The sequence below is a fragment of the Fistularia commersonii genome, chromosome 15 (assembly GCF_037954325.1).
Source record: "Fistularia commersonii isolate RoL2024-O1a breed Wild chromosome 15, RoL_Fcom_v1.0, whole genome shotgun sequence".
In the NCBI taxonomy this organism is placed as follows: Eukaryota; Metazoa; Chordata; class Actinopteri; order Syngnathiformes; family Fistulariidae; genus Fistularia; species Fistularia commersonii.
This window is the reverse complement of record NC_141298.1, coordinates 6,409,538-6,426,835: the sequence shown is the minus strand read 5'-3', so window position 1 is coordinate 6,426,835 and position 17,298 is coordinate 6,409,538. Positions and strand designations below refer to the sequence as shown.

The 17,298-nt window shown below is 38.2% G+C and overlaps 1 protein-coding gene across 2 annotated transcripts in view; it reads right to left on the bottom strand.

Annotated features, from left to right (window-relative positions):
• The window catches only part of adck1 (aarF domain containing kinase 1), a 98,401-nt gene that overhangs the window by 16,720 nt on the left and 64,383 nt on the right, over positions 1-17,298 (bottom strand). Inside the window, exons 8-10 of one of the 2 annotated variants that reach the window (XM_086160542.1) lie at positions 12,216-12,365; positions 10,827-11,024; positions 3,334-6,859 (exon numbers count right to left, since the gene is read on the bottom strand). In XM_086160542.1, coding sequence (XP_086016668.1) covers positions 6,728-6,859; positions 10,827-11,024; positions 12,216-12,365 — 480 coding nt within the window. In that variant the 3' untranslated portion in view covers positions 3,334-6,727. Of the gene's footprint in view, positions 1-3,333; positions 6,860-10,826; positions 11,025-12,215; positions 12,366-17,298 lie in introns of those variants that run through there. The other variant, XM_086160541.1, reaches the window with a different exon arrangement.

Sequence of the window (17,298 nt, the reverse complement as noted above, 5' to 3'; positions counted from 1 at the left end):
ATGTTATTCAATGTGTTTTGCCAATACATTTCTTCTTAATATTATTTTATTTCCCTTCAGGGGTCGCAACAGCCAATCTACTTCCTCCATCTGATCCTATTCTCTGCATCTTCTTCTCTCACACCAACTGACTTCACTTCCTCTTTCTCTCCATCCATATATCTCCTCTCTGGTCTTCCTCCAGGCAACCTGCCTGGCAACTCCAACCTCAGCAACCTTCTACTCAGATCTTCAACCACCCCTCCTCTGTGCATGTCCAAACCATCTCAAACTGGCTTTATCCTCAAAAACATCTAAAACGTGCTGTCCTTCTGCTTGACTCACTCATCCCTCTTTGTCACTGCCAAGGAAAACCTCAACATTTTTACATCCGTCAATATTCCATGTTTGAGTTTCTCAACTGTCATATGTGATTTTAAAGGTACATTTTTTAAAGGTTTTTATTGTGTTATTATCCGCTAAATACTCATGGTATGTCGTGTCCACCGGGCCATGCTGATATATTGATTATCAGGTCATAGTCTGATCTCTCTTGCCGGGTCATGACGGGTCTTGTAGTTTGAAGGAGTTGGAAAATGGGTCGATAATTGTGCCTTGATGGTTTACTTGAAGGGCCAATATGGCACAAAATGTTATGCTGAAAAAAATTATCTTTGCATTGGAGCCTTTTTGGTGTGTGGACTTCTTTAACCTTTTTTCTGGTCCAGCAACCATCCCTAACTGAGCAGCAGATGTGCGTGTTTTTTTCTCAAGCTCACTTGTAAGGCATAACTGCTTTTCACAGCGCTCTGTATTTGGACTCCTCTTTATCTGAGGCTAGTTCTTGATACTTGTTTTTAACCTTCTACACATGCCACAGCAGCAGGGATTGGGACTACATCATGGCTAAAGAACCCCCACAAGCCAAGACCTTTGAATTCACCAAACGGGACATCGTGTTAACGGACATCCTCATTGATGAACCCCGAAAATAGCTACAGGACGGATCACGATGAACTCCGCTGCCCTATGGAAACTATAAGAGAAGGAAATGTATATTTTTCTCCATGCCATAACATGCTGAGCAAAGTTTATTGGTCAGCATAATGAAGAGTATTGTGACATATATTAAATGTATCTTTTTTTGTTCCTATTGCTGAAAAGAAGATTATTTATTTTTAATAATTGGTGCCGTTTGTAGTATTTTTATGATGTATGATGGCTTTTCCAGCCTTAGTCCTTATATGGGAACATAATACCTATTCAAGATGATATATATATATATATGTATATATATATATATATATATATATATATATATACTTGTGATGTTTCTTATTGACCTTTCTTTTTGTCACAATTGTTCCTGTGTTTAATTAATGATGGACAACATGTTTGGGGAATCAAATGTTCGATCCTTTAAAAACAGCACTGAACATTCTTGGTAAAGCCTGAAGAAGAACCAATGTGGCTCGAAACGTTGAAATAAGGCTGAAATAAATTATCTTTGCATTGAAGCCCTTTTGGTGTGAGGCCTTTTTTTAACCTTTTTTAAGTCTATGGTTTCCAGTCACATGACAATGTGAGCTGGATGCTGCAATTTCCCCATCAACATACCATGTGTTCTCTCCAGGTCTGAACCGCTATTATATTTAATCCGGAAAAGTTGATCACAGGACTGCACAGTTACTTTCGATTAAATCCCACAATGAATGTGTATGTTGGAAAGAGGAGGGAGAAAACGTCGAGAGGCAACGAAGGGAGGCAAGGAGGAGGAAGGCAGTTTGCCCTTTTAAAGCTATCGGACTGTATAAACAAACCGATTTGCTGAAACGAAATGTTAAGCCGTGAATAGTAAGCTATGATTTCGAGAAAAACAGTGACGATCCAGTGGTAGTTCACCAGTGTGCATTCGGTGAAAGCCCTGTTTATTCAGAGAATAGAGAGAATTGGATAGGCTTTGTGTAATTATTGTAGTTAAGGCATCCCGCTACCATGGTGATGTCTCCATGCGTACTTTTCTTGAACACAGAAACCAAGCAGGAACCCGGGATATAAAAAGAGGCAGCTCTCAGACAGCAGATGCCAGATGTAACATCACATGAGATCGTGGCTTCTAAACCTTTTTTTTATTTTCAAAGATAATATCATTTAGGTGTCCAAAGCAGATAAGCAACTGCCCTGTCCTGCAATGAACAGGTATCTGACTGACAATACTGAACATCAGGTGCACTCAGATCAGCCTGATTTTTGGTTGATGAGGGGGATATGGGACAAAAAATAAATAAATACATAAATAAATAAGCACCTGAGGTGATTAAAAATGAAGTAAGGTAGACATGAAATGCAGTATTTTGTTCTGTGTGCTTAGAGGACATTTTGATTCTTTTATAATTTCTTTCCAAGGGGCCTAAATACAAAATGATACTTTTTGATTGGCTGTTTATCAATATATTTTAGTATTCTTCCTACCTGTCTTGGCCAGGACATACTAACTAAAAATTAATTAAAAAAAAAAAAAATCAATGTGATTTTCCTGGTTAGATTAAGGATATATATATATTTGCAATTCTATCATATAATGTCCAAGATATACTATATACCACTTATCTTGCACACAAGGTCTTGGGAATACTGTATTGTTGTTTTGTTTGCTTTTTTTAATCTATAATTTGCATATTTGGAATGTATTCAATTAAGAACAAAAATACATTTCAAGTAAATTATTAATAAGCAAAATAAGAGCAAAAATAAAGCAAGTGCATATTGAAAAAACATGATGAAATATATTGTATTGAATTTACCAAAACACCGCCTGGTTGCATTTGTAACCTATTATTTATTTTTTTCCATGTTTAGAGGAGACAACTAATTAAAAAAGCACATATTCCTGCATGTGGATTAAAGGATGGAAAAGCCACTGCTCTAAAAGCACTCAACGTTTTCGTGTGCATGTGACTGCATTAACACTAATGGAATGCATCATTAGCTGCCAGAAGTAGGACTTAAAAAAAAAAAAAAAAAAAAGGAGACATGCATTATAAAGCGGGCAGAGCAGAAACAAGAGGATGGGGTACGACAGAGGACGCAAGATAGGGGATGTCAAAGAAAAAGCCAAGCAGATGAGCTCCCACAAAAACAGCTCAAATTGTTGGGACAGAAAACAGCTGAATGGTCAGATCGTGCAACCTCGTACCCCGAAGTAAAAGCAAGGGTCCACAGATATCATCGGCAGGAAAGAGTTTGGCGACGGGTTGAGACGCGGTTAGGGTTATGCAAGTGGCGTCTCTGGTTCACTGCGTGCATGCTGGTGTGCATGTGGAGGAGGAGGAGGGGGAGGGGGAGGGGGGCGATGGTTCCAAAAAACTGAATATAAATGGCACACACAGATGTCCTAGATTGATGAGAGTGCTTTCATCTCGGCTTAAGTGGGAGGACGAAGAATATACCTTACTTACGCAAATTATCACGCTGGGGCAACTATTATGATGATCCATCCATAAAAATGCACTCTCACAGGCTTTGTACGCTCCCCCATTACTGTGCAACGTGTCAATAAAAAAAAGAAAGATTGCAAACAAAACCAAAAGGGGACGCTCCTGCACAAACCCGGCTCACGGGTTGAATTTTGCAACAGGTGCCCTGAACTGTTACTGTAGAGATAAATAAATCTACACGAATACATGGAAATGGTTGAACTCAAACCCTTCCAGAAATACAGACTTAGATTCGTTTTTTGCTTTCATCAGATTAAACAGATGGACGAAGTACATAATCATTTTTAGGTTTCCGTCAATCCAAATGCCTCAAGATGAATAGTAAAGCTTGTCACTCTGCACTCCTGCAACAGAACAAGTTGCTTTTAAATACATATCATGACAACATGATACCTAAAACATGGGAAATGTACTCTATTTGTGTTATTATTTTATTTTTGGGGGGGAATTTCTGATGTTCTGTTCTATCAGAACATCAGAGGAAAAAAATACAAACAAAAAAACAGAAAACTATCCTGCTCCAAAAACAAATAAAGCAAACTGTGTAGACAGATGAGTCAAATACATGCTGCGTGTTCCAATAGAACTCCATCACGTTTCCTTGCAACTCGGGAGGACCGAGGAGGAAGGCTGCGGGGGGGGGGGGGAGAAAAATCAGTAGCACCCACGGAGATGAAGCTGAAGACAGGAAGCAGCGCAGACAGACAGGAAATGAGGACAACAAGTCAGTGAGCTGTGAGGAATGTAAAGGAAGCGCATATCGCAATACACACATCCAACTGCACACATGCTCTCAGCCTCACTCTTCTTTTTATGAAATAAGCGACCATTCCATTTATATTCTATATGAGCCATATGTAAAACTTCCTTATTTTCTATATGTATATTATTGCTCCATGCGGAACCTGCATCCACTTCATGGGAGACAATAAATTGGATTAATTAGTTAATTAGTTATTTAAAAGCAAAAAAAAAAATAAATGAAATTTTCCATTGAAGTTAAATTTGCACCTGAAGGTTAACTCAGTCAAATTCCTATATATCTCACCGAAGGTTTAAAATAAATAAATATTTAAAAAACAAAACAAAAACAATTTTAGCCTTTTTCATCCTAAATAACCTTACTATTCATTTATTTATGTGTTTATTTCAACTTTCTTTACCTACTGCATTTAAGCTAATTATAACAAATCTATTTCCCTATGGAGAAAAAAATAAACAAAAAAAAAAACAATAGCTTTCATTAAGTGATTGCTGGTATCTTTGAAAATTCTGCTCAAGTTATATTGTAAAAATGAAAAAAGTTATACTGGCCTGTAAAGCAGATACGCTGATATGTTGTGAGACATTTTTCCAGATTTGTTGATGCTATGCAATTAACTGTTTTTGACACAGTTATTATATGTTCATGCATTCAACTTCTGAAATATACATCTGATTTTCAAGAGTATTGTAAAAAAAATGTGTATTGTTAAAAAAAAAAAAAAAAAAAAAAAAAAAAAACCTCTGCAAACTGTAATAATTTCAGGTTAGTTGATGCAAGCAAAGGGATGGAACATGGGTGATTATGTTGCCAGTTACAAATGTTGCATAAGAGGTATAAATAAACTCACAGATGGCACGTTGAACCCCTATGTCTATCAGGATGATCCAAAACACACACACACCATCTCACTGCTCTTAAAAAAAAACAAAAAAACAAAATCTTAATCATCTTAATAGTAAACAGGCCTTTACATGTTTAGTGTGCAACTGGGGCCTGTTGCACACTAGCACACTAGTTTTTATTCCAAATTAATAGGCATGAGAGGCAAAATCAGCAGTCACTGTTACGGTTTCTACCCTTCAATTCACTCACATTCTTTAACTACTATATGTACTGAAACATCGAAAGTCACAAAAGTGACTTGTTGGCAGAATTGACCGATTTGGACAGCATAGGGGGACACAATTTTGACATTATTGATAGACTACTACAACAAAATATATTGATTGAAGAAGTTAACACATGCATTCCATTTGATTTAAAATGTGATAACAATCATTCCCTGAAAACATGTCAATCATTAATAACTCTGCAGAACATGATGAGCAAGAATGCAAAATTAACATTGAATGATTAGGATGGCTCAGTAGGCACTTAAGCATCGCTGATTAGGTAGCGTCGGCGTCCAAATGTTTTGAGCGGATGCCCTATTTTAATATTGTTCATTTCAGAGACATAATGAGTGTGTCAGAGATGGTGGAAAAATGACACAATGAGAGACAGGATGGCCAAAGACACACACAGGTAACCATACAACAACACTATCTTGGACTAAATCCAACATGGATGTGTATTACTTGCAAAAGTACCAAGAGCACTGATAATAACAATGGCTCCTCCAGTTGAATAGAAAGGATATTTGTCTGTGGAGGTTCTCAGTCAGCAAGGCCATGGTGAATTCTTGTCGTGGCAAGCGGACTTGAATTTCTTCATTTGAAGATGTTTCACGCCTCATCCGAGAGGCTTCTTCAGTACTGATGGCCTGTGGGGAGTTTCTGAGTGTATCTCCCGGGGTTGTGGGCGGGTCTATGACGACTAATCGAAGGTGGTTGTTATGTTAACGGAAGTGTCATTAGGTGGACCCAAAGGACGATCCCCAACTCTGGGGGATCACATGGATTTGAAATGTGAAATGGTAAAGCCAAGACATCTCAGAATGTGAAACAAAGGGGTGAAACCTGTTGGATCACATGGACTGAGGCGCAGGTGGAAGTAATGGGGGCTGGTTTCAGGGGTGGATCTTTCCGGGTTGTTTGGATGGTGCAGTAGGGACTGGTCAGTGTGTGCTTATCCGTCTTGGTATTTATCCCAGTACGGCACTGTACAGTGCCTATCATAAGTATTCCAAACGTGAACTCTAATTTGCACAAGGCAGATTCAGTGATAAAAAAATGCATTTTAGTCATAGTTACATTGTCGCTGATCCAAATCTCATGATTTCTATGATAAGGTCCAAATTAGAAATGGAAAAACCACCCATTTTCTCCTTTCCTCCGTGTTCTAGTCTCGGATAATTAGATCACATGTACAGTATGTACCCTAATTTCCGGACTATTGAGCGCACCTGAATATAAGCCGCACCGGCATTAAATAGATACATAAATATATGTGTACATGTACAGTATAGGCGGCACTTGTCTATAAGCCTCAGGTGTCCATGTTGTAACATAAGATATTTACACGGAACATTTTTTTCGTGTCTTTTTCAAAACCGGACGTGAAGAGAAAGGTCAGTGATGAGCACACACAATTTCAGGAGAAATGGGAGACTTTTTTCTTTCTTTGTTGAGCACAGGGGCATCCTGACATGCTTAGGCCAGAATGTAATCCACACCGTCTAAAAATAAAGACATATATGCGTACATTTACAGGCCACACTTGTCTATAAGCAGCAGGCGAGATATTTACATAGAAAGATGTTATACAGAAACACTTTTATAACTGAATTAAATAAATAATGGTAACATCCACAAGTATGTACTGGATTGTATTTTTTGGAACAGTGGCTGATGAAAAGGACAATAAATAACACAAGGAAAAGTCCATCCTTCCATCTATTTTCTATTCCCTCTGTGTCCTACTCCAGCTGATTGCTATCTTAGCAGCTCTATTTCCTTCTTTGACAGCCAGGTTGATCACCTTTAAATTGAAAGCTGCATCATTTGCATTTCTTTATGTGTTTTCCACGATGACGGTGTGTGCATGAAGCGCAATTTCATTTGTTCGATGTGACGAGGCTAAATGTTTCGGTGGCATGAAGCTCGTTAGCCCCCCCCCCAAAAAAAAAAATCCATAAATTAGCTGCATCATTGTTTAAGCTGCAGTAGTCATAGCATGTAAAAAATGTAGCTACTTATAGTCCAGATATTACAGAATGTATGTGTGTACTCCCCGCAGGCCAATAGATTTGAAGAAGCCTCTTGGGTGAGGGGTGAAACGTCTTCAAGTGAAGACATTAAAGTCCAGGTGCCAAGATTATAAGATTCCAACAAGAATACAAAGGATATTGTAAGTCCAACACAGATGTTGCATGATAATGCACTATCCTGGATCTGTTAAGGTTCATGTTTCTATGCAGGACATTAAAATGACCAAACTAGAAAAAGAAAACAAGAAAAAAAGAAACGCACACGCTTACTTTGAAATCCTGTGTTCAGGAAAGGGCATCATGCAAATAACTCGGGGACGACCGAATTCCATCAAGTCATTTTTTTCTGTATATTTAATGTCAACATCCTTTGTCAACCGAATCGTGATAACGATGCTCCTCCATTCATGTCGGATGACTTTCAGCTCCACCAAATGTATTACACTCAAGATATGAAACTGAGATCGAGCAGAGATGGGAAGACGGTTTGATTCATATCAATGCGTTATCACAACATGCATATTGCGCTCATCCATTCACACACATACACGCACACACACACACACACACACACACACATACTGACAGAAAGATTGTGGATATCTGCCATGCAAGGGCCGGGACTTGAACTGGCAACGCTCTGATTCAGTACTACCAGTTGCCCCAGCAGTGTGACCTATATGTAATAGTGATGTGTAATACCCAAAAGATGCAGCTCTGAGAGAAGAGCCCTTTGTTTTGATTGGCCAGCATGGCAGCCAATCACATGTGATAATATCGGATCATACCATTTTGTGAAAACAGCATGGGGGGAGCAGACGCTCCGCTGTGACAGCAAAGTGTGTGAGTGTGTTGTGTTGAAGTTAAGGTGAAATATAAGGCTGGAAAAGATACGTAATGAAGAGCAGTTCAAGGTGAAAGAACCGGCTCTTTTTTGAGAGCCGAGACAAAGTTACTGCATATTTCAGATCTCTGCAGTATTCAACGTAAGTTCAGCGCCTCCAAGGATGGGAAATTCACCGTTTTCACCAACCGTGATCCTCCAAATATGTGAACTCACGCCGGTCACCTGACAATTGAGACTGTATAAAAACATCTCGGCTGCTGCCCGGGACGAGATAATTTCACACTGAACTCTGCTCATTGCCATTGTTAACCTGAAACATCCTTAATTGCGTGAACCAGGTGATGGAAAAGCGCGCCGTAAACTTGAGACGGGCGGAGAACATTTTTTACAAGAAAAAAAAAAAGAAAAGCGGACAGGGGCTGAATTTAATTAAATCTATAAAGAGTCTTACAAATAATCAAAACCCTTCAATGAAAGGGCACTATTCAATCTTAAGCTAAGGCACTTTGAAAACATGTTGAATTCAATTATGCTGAATCGCACTTTATCACAATTAAGACAGAATCTTACTGCGTTGAATTAGCAAGCGACACATATGTATTGTTAAGGCCGGGGTTATTTGGCGATGGACTGAGAAAGGAATCATAAGGAGGCCAACCGAGCCGAGCGACTTCTCAAATCTGCCATCTCATCTGGCCAGTCCTTAGCTTTGGACCCACCCATTTCACCCAGTCATCATTATACATATAATTTTGAATAATTCATTACTATCATAGCAGGCAATATCAGGCACAAACCAATCTTTGGACCATATCTGATCGAGCTATTTTATATTATACTAAAAGGATATAACGCCTCGATATAAGCACCCGCAACGTAACCAACTCTGAGCCTGCAGGATGGAGAAATATCCAAAGAAATTGACATTAGGAACTGTTATTGTTCCGATGCATATGTCAGCCATTTGCTCTCAAAACATTAATTGTTTGTGTTTTGGAACAAGGGATATAAGAATAAATAGATAATAAATAAAGTTCAAACATCTGAGTGTCGGTGATGCAAATTTTATACTCATACAGGACGTGGTCTCTTAAGACAGCCTGTTGCACTGTGACAATTTGAAATACTTGTTCTGTGTAACTTTGTAGTAATGGATATTACCCCTAGTATCAAATGGATAATTAAATGGCATTCATGGCACGTTAGTAGGGGTGCTTCCTGGTTGATTATAAATGTTAGCGGTTATACAATCAACTGTAAGGATGGAAATTTAAGTAAAATTGAATCTCCGTATACACGTCTACAAAGGAGGCATAGTGGGAGCAGGTGCAGCGGCTCACTCTCCATTTATGTGTCTGCACATGATGGATTCACAGACAGCGTCGGATATAACAAACTGAGAGCGGCGCACCCGGAGACCGTCACGCAATTTTTCACAGCCTGCGTTCCAGCGAGAGGAAACACGTATTGGTTCCTTGTTTTGTCGGAAGGAGAGGGCGAGTCGACAGCCAAGATGTGCTAAGGACGTGCAAAAAAAAAAAAAATTATAAAAATACATGAAAGCAGGGGAGACCGTGTAAAATTAAATTGTAAAAAACCTGAATGTTCCAGAACAGCAGGGTTTGATTGGGAAAATTCAATTCAATTTCGAACTGGGATTTGCATTCAGGGCCGCAGACTTCTCACAAATGACCAAACTCGTACTGAAATATATGATGCTTTTTAGTCTCCATACATCCACCAAAACCAGGAGTTCCATTCATTGAGACGTGATTTGTGTTGTATTTTATTATCCCTCGATCATTTCTTGACTGAATTAAAGACTATCAATTTGAACTAGTTGTTCCCAGTCTCTCACTTGACAAAATATCTGGGATATCTCAACCAATCATGCCCCTTCTCGGTTACTGAGAGCATTATCAAATTGTGCGATCATGCCAGTTAAGGGATTTTAAAAGCCTTTCATTTATACCTGTAAATTATTTTTTTTAACTTATCAGCCACTGGCTTATGCTTTCATGAAAATGTGTCTGGACTCTGACATGCTCTTACATTCATTGGTCTTAAATGTTTTCAATTTTTGCGCCAAGAGGCCAAGACCAATATAATAAGCTATTTGATTTTTCTGTAACAGCACTTTTACATCTCCCGGGGTCTCATAAGAAATCTTTTTTTTATTTATTTAACTTTGTGTTTTCTAGACTGAACAACAAACTGCCCCTGGGGGATAATAACAACATTCCGATCCTTGACTTCACATTTGTGTTTTTAATTGCTGTTTTCTAGACTGCCTCTTAATAATAATAATAATAATATTAATAATAATGATAATAAAATCTAAGCGCCTATGTAAGGTTTCTACCAAGTTCACACTGTTGATTGGAACCATAAGTAAGTTTTAAGAATATCAAAAAACAGAAAAAGAGGAAAACTATTCTTAAGTTGCGAAAAATGTGTATATATGGCAGCAATGATATCTAAATTACAGGCTATCTGCATGTGTTTTGGTGTGTGTTGTATTGGCAGATTAGGTGGACCTTCACTTCAATAATTATAATTATTAGTTTTTGTTTTGCAGGAAAACAGTACCTCAGAATGTGTAACAGGCACAGACGTGATCCCGGTGTTGACAGACGTCCAGGAGCGAGCGGTGAGCACACATGCGAACAGCGGGTACAGATCTCCGGCTCCGAGTCTTCGGCTGTAACGCTCCACCCCCAACATGTCGCCTTTAATTAGAGCCTGCCAGAGCCGACAGTAGTTCAACCTGAAGTCTGGCTGCAGGACCTGGGCAAAGGGATAATAGGAACACAGGGAGGAACACGTTATTGCTTTCCAACCTTGTTTTCTGCACTAACAAGTTGCATGCATTAGTTAAAACATCCCCAAAACATTACATTTTTTAATTCTACTGCATATATAGTGAGTCATTACTGTGATTATTTTGGGTCCTGCTTGATTTATCAACTTCTGGGAGAAAAACATTGGATTTACAGCTGATAATACTGACAATTTGCCATTAATACAGAATTAAGAAAACATTTTTTTTCCATGAAGAAAAAGAAAAATGCTGATTGTCCGATGGTGAATATAGTCGGTATCCGTTAATGTCATTATTTTGTTCATGAAAAGGGAGTGGGCATGTAGATTGAATCATTTACTTTCCTTCGAACAAAATGACCATCTAAAAAAAAAAAACCTTTATACAATCACAACTCTGTAGCTATCAGGTGCAGGACAACAATTGCTCTGTGTGTGTGTGTGTGTGTGTGTGTGTGTCGCTGAGTGCACGGAGGTGCATGTCTGAGAGGACTTGATTAATAATATACTTTGAACTGACAATTGAAACCGCAAGTCATTAGGAGTAAATTCCTGCCACAATGGTACAGAGAAAGCCCGTGTGTGCACGTGTGTGTGCGTATGCACGTGCATATACAGTATGTGTATTACATCTGCCACTACCTTCTCTTCAGTAAATAGAAAAAAAGACAGTTGGTGTCTGTTTTAGCCGAGCACGTTTTTATTCATTATCAAGTATTTGTGTGTGTGTGTGTGTGTGTATGCGATATTGACTAACGCAGACACAGACACAGACACACACACACACACACCAGCATGCCTATATGATTAAGACCACGGAGCACCGTTCAGAGCACAGTTCTGTACTTTCTGCTCAAAACACATCAATGAGTTGTTTATCAAAAAGCTTTTAGTCCTACAGGGCTTTAACAAACCTCAGGTCTTTGGGTTTGAGTGTGTGTGTTACATCCATGTTGTTTTTTTTTTTTTTTGTTTGTTTTTTTTTCCCCACATCTCAACCGTGCATTTGTTGCTTGATCTTTTTACTCAAGGCCTCAGCAAGTGGCATGAAAAATGGACTGCAATATTGGAACAAAATGCTTTTTTTTTTTTTTTTTTTTTTTTTGTTTTGTTTTTTTTTTTTTCATTTATGTTCAGGCAGCCTGGAGATTTTCCAACCTGATAAAGGCCGTGATCAAGCAGGATGATCTCAGTCCTCTTGCTTTCGGGGCACTTTCGAACCAGCACGTTGCCAGGGTGGGGGTCGCAGTGGACGAAGCCCTGCACGAAGATCATTTCGCTGTACATTTTGCCGAGGTTTTCTGAAATCTGTGGGGAAAAAAAGAGCGGAGTTCAAACCAAACTCGATTAACCGCAATGATAACAGAGGATGTACAGAACAACACAGCGTTATGAATGCTGAGGTAATGCATTATAATCTTTTAAAATGTAGACTGGTATTATTGCTGGGTAATCTACAATTTTATTTGCCTAAGAAAAGTCATAATTGATTTAATGAACAAATCCCTTGAATAAAATCGACAATCGATTTTCTCAGTTTTATTGATCAAAAATGAAAAATGCAAATTGAAGCGGAATAGAGAGAGCCCAAAGTTAGAGTAGAGATTAAAAAAAAAGAGAGAGAAAATGGATCAAAAGGCCAGAGACCAGTCCCTTACAATCAAGTTCTGCTCAGCTAGAAAAAAAAAAAAAAGAGTACAAAAAAAGGCAAATGAAAACAAAACTGAACAAGCAGTGACTCTCATGTACATGTAGTAGTTCACTACATATCATCATGTCACCATGTTCATTGCATTTGAAAGAGTAAGGCGTACTTTTGTAAGATGCATAAAATGTGCACAAAAAGGCAACTTCGACCTACTTCTGCGAAAAAAAAAAAAGAATGGATGAAAAGAAAAAAAAAACAGTTTCAAGTATATAAAGGGATGGAGACTGAGCTGGAGGACAGAATGCTGATTGAGTTGAAGGACAATTGAATTTGGAAATAAAAGAAAGATGACTTTGAACACAGTGAACACTGATGGAGGGAGAAGGAAACTTATGCGTCACCATGGGAGGAAACTTCCATCCCAAAAAAATAAATAAAAACCCTTTCTGAAGAACAGCCTAGGCCAAAAAGTGTGACCTAGAGGAAATGCATAAAAGCAGATAATCAAGATAAATTATCAATTATCTTGTAAATTCAGAAAATAAACAATAACAATTATTGTGTCCTGTGGCAGAAAAAATGTTTCCTGTAAATATTTTTTTTGGTTTTAATTAAATAAACAAATATTTATTCTGAGATAATAAGTTGATTAATTCAGAAAAATGGGACGCAAATTAGTTTTTGTCAAGTAGAGTTGGTCTTCTCAATTGAACTTTCATTAAGCCTCATGATTTCAAGTTTTTATATGCAGGCTAATTTCATTTTCTACAAGAGAGGAAAAAATGCAGATATGACTCTTTTGAATATTCATCCTTGTATAAATCATCACAAAAACTGAGAGAGACTCACAAATACAAAAGCCAATTACTTCCTCTGACTCAGATGCTCAACTCATTATCACCAGATGATGGGATGTAACAGAATGAAGAAACACACAAGAGTTTGGTGGCTTCATTGAAGGTATGAAGGATCTACACAGAGACTCCAGCACGATTCGAATAAAATATTAAAAAAATATTAGAAGGCACTGTCAGAATTCACTGTTTGACTGACATGGAAGTCATAACATGCTATTTGTGTTATCAGTTGTATGCTTGCGGATAAAAGCGTGACTTTCATTGGCAACCCCTGTTTGTAATAAAAATGCCCCAAAAAAGTTTGCATATTTCAATGCCTATCTGTTTATTTGGTCCCTCTATGTGTGTGTGTGTGTGTGTGTGTGTGTGTATATATATATATATATACATATGTATAAACATAACAAAAGATGGCCTTCATTCAAATGTATGACATCTTTAAAATCTTTCAAGTGAAAACTTTACGAGAAAAAAACATATACATATGAATAATAATAATTATTATTACATTAATAATTGTATTTTACAATATATTTTGATAACTTTTGATAACTTATAAATATAGTGTTCCATCCATGCTCTACTAGTGCTTACCTGCTCTGCCATATTTTGGTAAATTTATAAAGCACTCTGGTATGTTTACGTGCCAGCTTACTTTCACCAAGCTCGAAAGTATGTTTGTCAGTGTGAATGGCAGGATGATGATATTGTGACTCAAGTAATGCTTGAGCTCAAGGGCCTGTTTAAGAGGTGCAGTTTGACGCTTGGCGCAAACTTGAACCTTCCTGAACCCGATCTAGCTCCCATTAAGTTCCGCACTTCCAGCATCATTCAGCTTGAGACAAACATCGCACACTAAAGTTTGAGCATCTTCACACTAAAACATTGTTTTTTGGATAATGAGTCCCGAGAAATTGTTAACCCTACAATCAAGACTTTCGCACAGGGAAATGGCCAGGGCTAAAAGTGCAGGGATTGGGAAAATAGTCACACTATTTCATACCCTTTTTGCAGAGCCTGAGCATGGGGCAAAAGTAGCCGCGCATGCGGCGTGAAGGCTACGCAGCTTCCAAAAGTGCCAGTCATTTGCAGTAGGACCACTTGCCTTATCACTTTCACAATTCAGTCGGACCACTTGCATCACCATTCTGGCAATCAGTGTCACTTTGAGCATTAGCAAAAAATTTACAGCTTTTGGACACTCATAGGAATGACACGTTTACTGTTAAGTGTCTGTTTGTGACTATAGCACAATCATAGATCCCACTGGCTGTTGGGTTCATGGGGCTATTTGACAGCTTTATTCAACTGGTAAAAGAAGACGGATCCTTACTCTGTCACCAAAGGGTAGTCAAACTAGGATGATAGTAAGGTAGCCTGCCTTAGTTTTGAATGAATATCAGTATTCTATGTTTCACTTAACGTATTGTCCAGGGATATGCAGTGAGGTTCATGGCTGGTGAGGCATCAGATTTACAAACATATGAACCCTACAGAGTAGCTTATTCATGGGTTATGTTTAAAATCTCATATCATTCATTGTACCCTACAGCCGAGGAGTCCCAAGAAGGATCTCTGGAATAATGAGCGACTCCTACCATGAGGCAGGAAAACTGCATGTTTCACTGAATGGCTCTTCGCAGGTGTTTTATGATCCCCCAGCACAAGAAAGTAGAAACACACATACAGTTGTAGACGAAAAAGCACTGTACATTGGAAATATAGTTGATATAGAAAAAGGTGTTTAAGTGACATACAGAGGGACAGCAATACGGTCTTAGTGCAGAGCATGCAGTCAGCCAGCGTTGCGCAATCTACGTTGAGTCCAGTCCACAGCCTCACCGCTCATCTCTTCTCAGTATTTGAACATTAATTCTGAAAATCCAGCGATTTCGAAGAAAAACAATCTGAAACTGGTGAAGTTAAATGAAAAATACCTTTATACTACAAATCACTGAAAAATATAACAATTTTTTTTTTTTTTTATTTGACATTTTTTTCTTTCCAAAATTAGCAAGTGAGGCACGACTTCTTCTGCTTTCCCTGACTGCTCATCACGGGTATCATTGTATTCTTGGAATAATTGCCCAAGTCAGTTTTTCAGAAAACCTATTGAAGTCTGGCAACTGGACTTGAATTTCGTCACTTGAAGATGTCTCACCTTTAAGTCATTTTTATTAGTTTTTCAGAAAACTGAGCTATGCTGAATGAGGAGCTGATTTAAGCCAAAAAAAAAAAAAACTTTTTGGCAAGACTTAGGGAATTATTGTAAGGAGGTGATGATATGAGGATCGCTCAAGGTCAAGGTCATAATTCCAAGGAGTCAAGGGGCGTTGAAATCAATGATTCCTGAATGACACTCTCCATGCATACATAGTACATTGTCAGTAGGCTGGGCATCCAGGGTGACCGTACTGATCCAACCATATGTAAGAATACCCTTCCTCTCATAGATACATCACCACATCACTTCCCAAAATTCCTATTGAGGACGACAGTCATTTTGAACACCACCAAACCTAATTGATTGATCATGAGATCTGTTACTCAACTTCTAATTCCAAAGATCATCCTGCAAAAATTTAATAATTCATATAAGGGTTGGCGATTTCCAAAGACACTCTGACATACCGTGACTGCAGACAGATTTAAGGACCTGTCTCTAAACCATGTTACAATTTCCTGTTCAATTCATTTATTTATAATATAAAAATGACAGTAACTAATGATGTATATGCGTATTCAATGGATGGCGACTGATGATAGCATCATCACCATTATTCATATCACAAATCAGCAACCAGAGGGGATCCACGTGTGAGGATGATTTAGTTTTATTTGATGCTGTTTAATAAATGATATCTGACAAATTCATCTATTTCAATGAAGCGTGTTCGTTAATTAGCAAGCAGTTGGCTAGCAAAGGAGATTTTTGATAAAAAGCTTTCCTCAGCTTATGCCTTTTCTATTTTACAAGGGCTTTGTGGATGTATCAGAATACAATATGTGAGTCTTTTTTTTCCACCTGCAGACTACCTGTTGTTCTTTTATTCAATACTGTCTGGTGGGGAGGGATGAGCCTGTCGTGTGCTCCCCTGAGGACAATGACATTTTGTAAGAAAAGAAAAAAAAAAATCAATCCTATCGAACTGCTTTGAGAACATCATATTGTGATTTTTCATTAATAATCGGGGTCCGCAGAAAAATCAATGTATTAATGATAATAATTCATCTTATCAGTGTGCGCCTTTGTTTTTCAACATGATGATAACCCTGTAGCAACTCAACAGTATTTCAATTTAAAAACCATGAAGCAAAGTAACCAAGTTTACATCCAAATGGTGTTCTTTAAATTTTTAGTAAACAAAAGCTGAGCTCAGTGTGTACAATATATACTTGGACTATTTGTTTGATTTATATTAGACAAATTTATGTAGGACTGCTTGCAAAATAGACTGTGCAGCACAACCCTGCTTTTAAATCGGCGCCATGATGGAGGACGGCATTGTAACGGTGTTGTGATTACCGATCAGTCTTTAAATCTCCCCTCGTACCATCCAGTGCTGTGGGTCCAGATATATGGAGGTATCACTTGAACCGTTCATACATCATTGTGTCACTGAGCCTACAGTTGGTAAATAGGATGTTATTGGCCGTAAATACGAAGAGGTAAAACACATTGTCTATCTTCTGGGATTCTGTCGTTTCCAAAGAACCTATCTTTAGAATTCTGGGT